The 11,425-nt window shown below is 35.9% G+C and overlaps 1 protein-coding gene across 6 annotated transcripts in view; it reads left to right on the top strand.

Annotated features, from left to right (window-relative positions):
• PDE4D (phosphodiesterase 4D) overlaps positions 1–10,227 on the top strand; it is a 559,900-nt gene extending 549,673 nt beyond the window's left edge. For all 6 annotated transcript variants that reach the window (XM_015848747.2, XM_032441436.1, XM_015848750.2 and 3 more), the window contains 6 exons: positions 36–135; positions 3,212–3,366; positions 3,898–4,020; positions 4,525–4,707; positions 5,354–6,410; positions 7,800–10,227. In XM_015848747.2, coding sequence (XP_015704233.1) covers positions 36–135; positions 3,212–3,366; positions 3,898–4,020; positions 4,525–4,707; positions 5,354–5,761 — 969 coding nt within the window. In that variant the 3' untranslated portion in view covers positions 5,762–6,410; positions 7,800–10,227. The remainder of the gene's footprint in view (positions 1–35; positions 136–3,211; positions 3,367–3,897; positions 4,021–4,524; positions 4,708–5,353; positions 6,411–7,799) is intronic.
• Positions 10,228–11,425: the final 1,198 nt, after the last annotated feature.

Raw genomic sequence — 11,425 nt, 5'->3', positions numbered from 1 at the left:
TTAGTAACTGTCATTTCTGTTTCCTGGTTTTCTAGGCAGTGTTCACTGATTTGGAGATTCTTGCAGCAATTTTTGCCAGTGCAATACATGATGTAGATCATCCTGGGGTTTCAAACCAATTTCTTATCAACACAAGTAAGTTTCATGTTCAGTGGTTTTCTCAAGGATTTGCTGCAAAATCTGCACTTAGCACCTGAAAAATACACAGTTAATTCTTTGTTTGTTTGCATCTGCACCTTTTCTTATTAAATAGGTGTGTGTATGTATGTATGTGTATATATATATATATATATATATATATATATAATGTATGCATATAAAAGAGTGGTTAATAGTTTAATGTTGGAATCATACATTATGACCAAGGCTAGCCATACGTTTTTAAACAAATGTAGAAAATTACTTTTTAAAAATCAGATCAGCAAGCCCATCTCTGCCTCTCCCAGCTGCAGTACTTATTTTCTCATCTTGGCATAGCGATGACTCTCGGACTGAATTTTCTCAGCCTACCCTTGCAAAGTGTAGCAAATCTCTTTTATACATGTCTAGATTGTGCTCCATGTATCAAGGAAAATAAAATAATGAAATGACACCCTAATGCCATCTCCAAATTTGAAACAAATTGTACTTGTTCTGCATTCTTCATGGCTGTTCTGTGCAGCACTGCGTGAACTACTTCCTCTTTTTTATCTTCTGCTCGCAAAACACTGTGAGTCTCATTGAGTACAGCAGCGGCACATTTACTGAATGGCTTCTCACCACAGCGTAATTTGCTTTGATTACAGTGTAGGTACCACGCTGTAGGTCAGTGCAAGTTCCATCTTAGAATATTATTTCTTTTGACATTCTTTGTCTTCTCCTTTTGCTGACCTGGAAGTACAAAATTTGAAATAATACTAAAAATCCAAGAACATAAGAAGAAAAATCTGCATAAATGAAAACATATGTAGGGTTGCATATTTGACCCATGGCGTTTGCACATTCATAGGCACTGTCATTTAGGCACATGGGTGAATCTGTTCTTCGGGTACTAAAATAGTATGACCCCATATCAACAGTATAGTTTGAAGAAGGGAGATCCTGTTCTGACTCATTGCTGCTGTACATTCATATAAGACCTCCAGTCTAGCCTGCATCTAATTTTATTTGCCTGAATGGCCCGAGGGCTACCCTGTAGTGAAATTCAATTTGGTGACTAATCTACAAGGTAGAGGAGGTCTCTGTGTGGGTAACAAGTACAGTTCAGCAGTGTGGAGCAGAAATGTAGTAAACCAAGCACTGTGCATTAAACTGTGTGATGTTCAAATTCTTAAAAAGTGGCATATGTAACGAAAGTTTGGTTTTTGTTTTTGTTTTGGGGTTTTTTTGTTTTGTTTTTTTGTTTGTTTTTTTTTTTTAATGTAAATTGAGTATCAGGATGTGTCGGTGGCTCTGAGGTGGTATGTGGACAACACTGAGTTGTCTGTATTAACAGCAAGAATGGTTAGATGGAGGGACCAGAATTGCTATGTAAAACACTCCTTTAGGCAGATGGTTGAAATTCAGCTGAATTAGCAGCACTTTTGATTTAGCAACTTAGAAGAAATGTCCTGTTCCTCTCGTTTCAGCTTTTGATAGAGAAGGCTTTTATGCAAATCAAGTAGTGGCACCAGCTTGAACTACTGTTGCCATGCTCTAAAGAAACAAAGGGATTTTTGTCACTTGAGTTGTTACATGTATGAAGAAGAAACCATAGGAACAGAGACAGACAAAGACCATCTAATTTATGTTTCTTTAGGTATTTATTAGGTTTTCAATGAGAGCTTGAGAATCAGTGGCAATATGGATTATACACATACAAAAATTCTTAAATGCGGGATTTTCTAAACCTCCAGAAGATTATTTTCTTCCACTTAGTTTTAAGTTTTCCAGTAAAATTACAAAGAATTAGCATTTCACTAAGAATTGTACAAATACATTCAAAGCATAATATCTTCAGTTATCTGAAGTCTGTACTTACTTCTGTATTTCATGTTATTCTTTATAATTATTTATATGTTATATTTCTAAGTATTATTTCCCTTTTTCAAAATGTAAAGTATTTTTAGAAAGTTGTCCAAAAATATGATCCCTCAGAAATACTTTAAAATTATAAAAAAATATGGGTTGCATTAGTGTCAGGGTAAATAGCTGTTTGATCATTTTAAGCTTATCCTTTCAAGCTGATAGTTTTGAAGCTTATAGTGTGCTACAGAGTTTACCAAGAGGAACTTTCTTCCATTTCCAACTCCATCACACAGTTAAACGCGTTTTAGCTCAGTCTGTAATTCCAGCCCTTCTGAAGTACTTCAGCAATGTTGAATGCTTTGCAGATGGAGCAGCTTTTCAGGATGCTATTTGAAAGGAAAATAAACTGCTACCTGTCTTCTTTGTAAGAAAAATGACAAGTAGGCGAGCTCTATAAATATTCTGTGAAAGAGATATAATTTGACAAATTTGCTTTCTTTTTCCTTTTGCTATTACATTTTGCTACCATCAAGATAATAAAAGGTAGAGGAAGATTTTCCCAATTTACAAGATCAATAGGTTCAGGACAAGCGATGAAGACAGCAGGAGAATACATAATGAGACTAATGAAATCTGAAGAGCAGGGCTTTTATAGACACCCCACTGAGATGGAGGAATTTTGAAACAAAGCTGCAATAAAGGAAGACAAAGAGGGAAAGGTTTAGAAGAGTCTTGCATATGGTTAGATTCCAGATAGAACAACTGTAATAAATAGAAATTAGTGTCAGTGCTTCACAAATGCAACTGTGTAAAGAGCATGTCTTTTTGATGATAGATTAATTTTCAAGCTGTGTCTTAAAACAAATGTAAGCTGGCTGTGAGGTGTCCCTGCATGAAATCTAAATCTGTGTAGAAAATTTTCTTAACTGCCTTTATTTGTCAAAGCTGTCTTTTCAGACTGTATGTATGCATAACTGTATGTATGTAACTCAGTATTCCAGCACACTACACTGCAAAGCCTGCTTTTTTCCAGCATACCTTTCCTTGATTTGTTAAGATTTTCAGTTAATTCTGTAAGTTTTGATCCCATGGGAACTATAGGAAGTCTGTTACTGAAAGCTCATCTGTAAATCTTGTTGGGAATGTAATGAGTTTGAAAAAATCATATGGGATTTAGTGGAAATAAAGATTTTAGTTACATTCTGCTCTGTGACTGTTATTGCAGATTCTGAACTTGCCTTGATGTACAATGACTCATCAGTACTGGAGAATCATCACTTAGCTGTGGGCTTCAAGCTGCTACAGGAAGAAAATTGTGACATTTTCCAGAATTTGACCAAAAAACAGAGGCAATCATTGAGGAAAATGGTCATTGACATTGTGAGTTCTACTTTATAGTCCCTTTTCTTAGGGCCGGTGAAATAAATGATAAAGCACAGTGTCATTTTATAATAAATTACATGTTGTTAGATCCCTAATCAATGAAAAAAAAATTATAAATCTGAAGTTTTATTCTCTATTGTCCAAATGTAAGTAGTGAGTTCTTTTCAATCTGAATTACTGACTCTACCTTTTTAGAAGGTATACAGTCCTGATGTTTACTTGTTGATGTCTAAGTCTGCTGTTTCACCATCACAGTTAGGAATTTTCTACTGAATTGATGGTGATGAACTTAGGCTCATCAAATCATTTTCCAATTACTTTGTCATTCTTAAAACAATCAAAATAAAAACATTTGGACACTAACGGCACAAGGGACTCAGACATCTGTAGCATATTCAGATTCAGATGCAGAAGTTCCTTTTTTCCCTGATAATAGTTTTTTGCTGCATCCAAAGGTTTTTCTTTGAAGTCAGTAGAATAATTTACCTAGTACTCATTTACCATGTCTTTCTCATTGTTTCTTTCAAGGTCCTTGCTACAGACATGTCTAAACATATGAATCTTTTGGCTGATTTAAAAACTATGGTTGAAACCAAAAAAGTGACAAGTTCTGGAGTCCTACTTCTTGATAACTATTCAGATAGGATTCAGGTAAGAAAACTCGTTTTCAAAGAGTCATTTGTATTAACTTCTGTTAATTAACAATTTTTGCCTACCAAATCCCCAGCATGGGTTAGATCAGCTGTCCATTTTCACATATTTTATGACTCATTCTTTTCCATCTTTTGACTTACATGTTTCTTATATATGACATATTTCATTACATACTGAGCGATTCTCTGGGAGAGTGATAAGGTGGAAAAGTACTTTTGGACTGGTTTTGGTTTTGCTCTACCATTCAAATAATCAGCATCTCATTGGTCTTTCTCTGGAATATTTTCTCTTTCTTACATAGGCAGAAGCAGCAGAAGTGAGGTAATTCATAGCTATTACTGCAAGTGTGAAAAACACCCAAATACTAAGTTTTGCTGCTCAGAATAAATCTTGCACTACATGTATTTTCATGATTCTACTTCACAGCCACCAAATGTGTAAATGGAAAAGGAACTGTTTTTCTTTAGTGTAATAACACAGCAGGTGTTCAATCTATTTTAGGTTCTTCAGAATATGGTGCACTGTGCAGATCTCAGCAATCCAACCAAGCCGCTCCATCTCTACCGCCAATGGACAGACAGGATAATGGAGGAATTCTTCCGCCAAGGAGATCGGGAAAGAGAGAGAGGAATGGAGATAAGTCCCATGTGTGATAAGCACAATGCGTCTGTAGAAAAATCACAGGTATTTGATCTGGTTTTCTTTTCCTGGAAGAAGAATATCCAGAGACATTTATATTTTTATATGTTTCTGAATACAGTATTTCTTTCTTCCCCTCCCCTTCCCCCCCCCCCCCCCCAGTTAATTAATCCAGCTCCTGCGTAGCAAATGAGGGGAGATGAGGTTCTTACTGTGATAACAGTGCATAGCATTGTGCTTGCTGAAGGAATTCCATCGCTGTCATGATCTGCAGTGAAGCCCTGGCTTCAGTAAAGAATATTTTATAGCTGCTCATTTAGGGTTTCTTCCAAAAGCAGAATTAAATATAAAACAGCTGTTTGGCTTACTAGATGCAGTGGAATCGTTGGCAAAGAACAATTACTGTGAAAACAAATCCTTTCCAATTCCATATCCAGTATTCTAAATGAGGCATCTGAAATGCTAAAAGACCCTGCTGTCTGCATAGAACAGTGTGGGTTACTTTCAGACACCTTAAGAGCAGTGTGTCTATTGTCTCTTAGTAGAGTTTTCTTTCTCAGACATTATGCTCTGTTTATTTTTGACTGTATAAATATACAAAGCAGTAAATAGATTAAATGACTGTGACTTAGAGGTGTTTTTTTTTCCTTCTGAATAAGATCTCATCCTGATTTTGTATTACTTGAAACAGGTGGGCTTTATTGACTATATTGTTCATCCTCTGTGGGAGACATGGGCAGATCTCGTTCACCCGGATGCCCAGGATATCTTGGATACACTGGAGGACAATCGAGAATGGTACCAGAGCACAATCCCTCAGAGTCCCTCTCCTGCACCTGATGACCAGGAAGAGGGTAGACAGGGGCAGACTGAAAAATTCCAGTTTGAACTAACACTGGAGGAAGATGGTGAGTCAGACACTGAAAAGGACAGTGGAAGTCAAGTAGAAGAAGACACCAGCTGCAGTGACTCGAAGACACTTTGCACACAGGATTCAGAATCTACTGAAATTCCTCTTGATGAGCAAGTAGGGGAAGAAGTAGAGGAGGAGGAGAATCAGACAGAACCTTGTGTAGTAGACCATTCTCCTGACACGTAACAATGAGGACATAGCCAGTCTCTCTCATGCCCTTTCCCTTTTTCTTCCTCTTTCTCTCTCTCCTTTTTTTCTTTTTTTTCTTTTTTTTCTTTTTTTTCTTTTTTTTCTTTTTTCTCTTTCTCTTTTTTCTTTTTAATTAGGTAATTGTTTCCAAAGTGTATGTCATATGCTGTCACCATGATCACAACTCACTGTCATCAGCCAGGATGTTTGTTGATCAAAACTGACCTTGGTGACTCAGTTTGGCACTCAGGAATATTGCAACCAGAATCTTCACCTCCATTGCATCAGAAATCAGGGGAGAGAACATCGATAAACTACGTCGTCATAAGCTCTCCATTTCACAGATTTGATTAAATGAAGCAGATGTTTTCACAGGAGTACCACCTGCCAACTGAATGCTGGCATGCTTTGGTAGTTTTTTTTATTTTATTTTACTTCAAAAGCTAAGCGTTGGATAATGTTCATCATCAGAGGAAACAGACAAAATAAACAGGTTCCTGCTGGAAAACAAATGCACATAAATGATGGGACACAACATGAATCTCTATAAGAAGAATCTGTTACCAATAGGAAGATGAGCTGTGGAAATTACATAATTTTCTAATTTCAAGTCTTCCTGATAAGTGACTGAAAAAAGTGTGACACGGTGGGTTGCACTAAACTCTGCATTTTGTATAATATGTAAAAGTGATCTTTTGTAGAGCTTACTTTTATTATTAAATGTACTGAGGTATTATATTTAAAAAAAACCACTTTCAGATTTCATCACATTTTTTTTTTTTTTCCAAAGAGTAACTTGCAAGTTTTCAGTACAAATCTGTGCTACACTGGATAATACTCCTAGGGTTTTTTGTTGTTGTTGTTGTTGTTGTTTTTGTTTTTGTTTTCTTATTATTTTGCACCTTACAATTTCATGATAACATTAAGCTGAAAAAGTTTATTATTTTATATATTGATGAATTCCATGAATATCCTTTATACTACCTAAAGCTCAGTATGATGGCATTTTGTTGTCATTGTTTTCATTATAATGTTCCTAAACATATAAGAGGAAGTTTTGCTGTTGTTCTCATAGTGGCCTGATCCTGTCAATTCTGTCTTACTACCAAAAGTGGTCCCGTTGATACCAGCTGGATCATTAAGATTAAGATTTGGAGGAGCAGAGCCAGTAAGAAGGATAATGAATTGTGTTTTTGATATGAAGACTGCTCTTCTGTCTCTCCAAAACAGTGGTTTTCAGATATTGTTTTGCTTGGGATCTTTGGACTGCTAAGTCTGCACAGGCTAATACAGTGTTAGGAATATTTATTTTGGCAAAGGAAGCATTATTGTAATCATTCCAATTTTGTCTCTTTTTTTTTTTTTTTTTTTTTTTTGTTAGCTGTCTAGTCAAACCATTTGCTGATCTGTGACATACATACAACAGAGAAATCATGGTTAGCACTATTGTTTTCATGTTTTTATTGCCAGAAGAGCCAGATCCCTCTTTTGTGTTAATACTTCTAAGTAAATGAGCAATGCATTATGAGAAAAGAGGTAGTTTACATTACTATAATCTCAGATCTTTTCATTCTGTATAGAGCTTGTGCTGAGGGAACCCTACTCTCAAGTCTGATTGGTACTGAAATTTTTTGTTATTTGGAGAGCTCAGTGGAGTTAGAAGCTCATATTTGTCATGTTCCTGTCCTGTTTGGTCACGTGAAACAAAATAATTTCATCTGCACTGTATTGCACTTCATTGAAGTTGTAGTTTCAACTAGGGAAAGAGTTGCCTAGAGAAGGAGCAGACTCCCACAGTGTCAGGGTGGTTTCTCAGCAAAAGGAAATATTAACAATGATTATTTCCCATTTGGATTCATTTTGTAGGAAATTTGCAAGATATAAACACAGGTGGTTTTTTTTGTTGTTGTTTTGTTTTTTTGTTATTGTTTCTGTTTTTTTAAGTAAGTGTCTAGGACCTAGAATAAGAACTTGTTTAAAAAGTATTGGCTAATAGTTCAGCTTTTAAATGTATTTTGCATTCTCCTTTATCCAGGTCAAAGTTTTCTCTACCTTTAGCCCTCACAGGGCTTTAGCACAGATGATGCTGAAGGAGGAAAGAGAATGAAGAGAACTCATGTTTTTTCAGGTTTTGACTTTTTTGTTCTTCATCATTTCTTCCTGAACCTGACCCACCTAAAAGTCCTGTCAATCCCCAAGAGTGCCTGGAACTTTAACAATGGAAAAGCAATATAAATTCCAAAATAACCAATAGAAACCTGAAAAGGTTTTGAATCTGCACAAATTGAAAGTAAATGAAGAGAACGACACCGTATTGTGAGATATAAACCCATACATATGGACAATCACGTAACAGAAAATATCATTTCTTAGAGATGGGGATATTACGCACTGTACAATTTTTATTTTTATTTTCTCTTTTGCCAAAGTGTGTTTTAGCATTGCGCACTGCTTTAAAAGAATACAATTTACAAGTGGCTTTATGTGTTCTAAATATTTTTGCCATAAGAAAATGCAATGAGTTGGGTATTGACTGTGGGGCTGGGGGGGAGGGAAAGAAAATTCACTTTGCTTATAACAGTACGCTTTAGCTTGCAAGTTACTGTACTCAATAATGCTGTGTTTGAATTTATAATTGTTTTGTGTCATTGTTAAAAAGTATGATGAAAGCATATAGATAGAACAAACAGCATTCAGAAGTTTGAAAAACTTGAATGAAGCAGATTTTACAGAAAGCTTTGACAGTTTTTAAATGCATTATTTATTTTTTTTTTGTGCCATGCATTTTTCTCACCAAATGACCTTACCTGTAATACAGTCTTGTTTGTCTCTGTTTACAACGTGTATTTATTGTAATGTACATACTGTAATGTTAATTGTAAATTATCAGTTCTTATTATAACATCATCCTTGTCTGGGTGGTGTTGCTATATTTGGAAACTCTTGGTGAGAGAATGATTATTGTGTATACATATTCCTTGTACATTTTTTCTCCTGTAATATATTCTGTGTCACCTTAGAGCTTGTTTATGGAAGATTCAAGAAAAGTATAAAATACATAAAAGATATATCAATAAAATTAAAAAGAAAAGAAAAAAAAAGAAGCTGCAGGTCTTTGGTCCCAGGGCTGTGCCTTAACTTCAAACAATATTTTCTTCTGTTTTGCTGCATTTGAAAGTAAGGTAGCTTTGGGGATAGGGCTGGGCATATATACCATATTTTTAGTTGCTAGCTGATGTGGCTACTTGTGCAAGCTATTTTGCATGATACTACAGAGAGCTTTCATTCATGAACGTGCTGGAAGTTGAAGCTTTTCCAGACTTCTGGCAATATAATTGTATTGCCTCTCTGATTATCTTTTTACAGGCTATCATCAGGGATTATTGCAGCCATTACTTGCTACTAAAAAAACATTGATGCTGTATTTCAGTACTGAATTGTGCTGAACGAGCTTTGGAAAGCATCTCTAATAAGCATTTGATTCTAATGCATATTTGCAAGTGAAACAAATGGAACTAAATGGGGATAGCTCATACACTTTTTTTTTTTTTTTTTTTTTTTAATCAGTCATCTAATACTCTTTATTTAGTAGCACAAATTACCACTATATAAGCAGAATCAATAAAGTAGGACAAAAGACAACTTCAGTCTTGGAAATGCTTTCCAACACTAATATTAGTGTTATAAGCAGCCAAAGCTTTTATTTTGTATAGATGTATGTAAGGCTCTGTACAGGTGTGTATAGCATAATGCACTAGATCTATAGGAGAATGGTAGACCTCTAGATCTTTTAATAACACTAGTATTAGGTTTGCAGGTTGGACTCTGAGCATCTTTTGCTGTTTGAGTATCACGTTGCTCCAAACTTCGTAGGACTGATAGCAGTGAATTTGCCAGAGCAAGGTAAATACCTCTCCTCATTCCAGTGATGCCCAGCCCCTGTAGCATGCGACCTTTCGTTAAAAGGAGAGATTCTTTTTCAAGGGAAAACAGAGCCTCCTTTTCGACACAAACTGTAGATTTTAGCAGCCCTGGCCCAAAGGAAATGGATTGGTTTTGTTTTAAACAATATAAAAGGGACACTATAACAACAAAAATCCTGAACAACTTTTTGTTATTAATTTGGGGATGTCTTGAGAGTGGCAACTCGTGTGAACATTGCACATGACAATTCTTTCACTGGTTTCTTAGCCTCTCTTACAGCCTATGGGATAGTACTGTACATCAATACCTTCATATGAAATTTTTATATGCAATGGAAATAAAGCATGTGTTGATTCTGCCTAGTTACCGTATTTGATTTCCTTTTGCAAGTTTTTTTGTTGTTTTTTTTTTTCCTCTCATATCATAGCTGTGACAGCTAAAGAAAAAGCATTTGCCAGAATAATTATATGACAGTATTTTTTCCTGACTATACTGTGTTACAGGTAGATAATAAAAAATAAATGTGGGGGTTTATCAGATGAGTGACTCAAATGTGATATTTCATGAAGTCTAATCCAGAAAGGAGCTGTGCAGTTGTCTAGAAAGGCATTCAGTCTCCATTTTCATGAAATTTTGCCTCTGACTTTAGTTGCAAAGGAAGCATATCCCAAGAAGATTAAGTAAGTGCCAACTTTAAAGGAGCTAGGAGGAAAGAGATTGCCTAGAGTGGCAATGCACTGTGATAGCAGTAAGGAGGGAGGAGAAAAAGGAGACTATTGTAATTAAATATTGACCAGATAATCTCTGTTTTACATGAATAAAAAGATTTTTTTAAAATAGCTTCATAAATGGCATCTCTTGTCCTGAAGAAGAAATACTGTAGAGCCATTGTTCTTGATGCTCTTGAAGTAGTTTTCATAAGCCTTACCTTGACCAGAGTGATTTCTAGGAGTAGAGATTGTATGCATAATTGAAAATACAATGGCTGCTCTGAAAGTAATACATTGATTTTATGATGTTGGCCCATGATGTCGGAGGCTGTTGGTATGGCAGTAGAGGCTGAACCTTCCAACCAGCACCCCGTTACATGCTGTTGCCTTTTGACAGGTGGTTGCAATGGGGCAGTCTGACAAAATGGTGTCTGACAGGGAAGTGCACATGGAGCAAACGTTTGTCATTTGATTCCTCCATGTGGAATAAATGGCACCCACTTACATTCTCTGATGTTTGCTGAACATTTTTGCGGACAAAACAGTGGAGATGAGTACAGTGAGGTGGTGGGTGGTGCATTTCAGTAGCAGCAGTAGTGATAGATGGCCACCTCCACTGGTGCAGATTTTGTTGGGTGTGGCATGCAGGCTTATGTTCATGGATGGTGAAAATGCATAGCTCATGGTGGTGGCTGTGTTGTAAAATAGTGTTTTATAGTTGAGAATTTAGTGTGTGTATATATATATATATATGCATATGTATAACTATAATATATGTTTGTTAATTATCCAATAGTGTTATTGTGGTCTTTGTTGTAGTTTCTGTAGAAATTGTAAGAAGGCATTACTTTCTGAGCAACCTTTGTGCTTTCATATTAATAATTTAAAAGCATCTTATCCCCTTTCTTAAGACTCATATATCCTCCCTTGTGCTTGGAGTTAGGCTGCAAAGAGTACAGTTGTTAGGACTCCTTTTGAATCACACTTGGTTGGCAGAGGAGGCTGATTGGAGTGGGCTGAGAAGAGG

The sequence above is a fragment of the Coturnix japonica genome, chromosome Z (assembly GCF_001577835.2).
Source record: "Coturnix japonica isolate 7356 chromosome Z, Coturnix japonica 2.1, whole genome shotgun sequence".
Lineage (NCBI taxonomy): Eukaryota > Metazoa > Chordata > Aves > Galliformes > Phasianidae > Coturnix > Coturnix japonica.
This window is presented reverse-complemented; position numbering and strand designations above follow the sequence as displayed.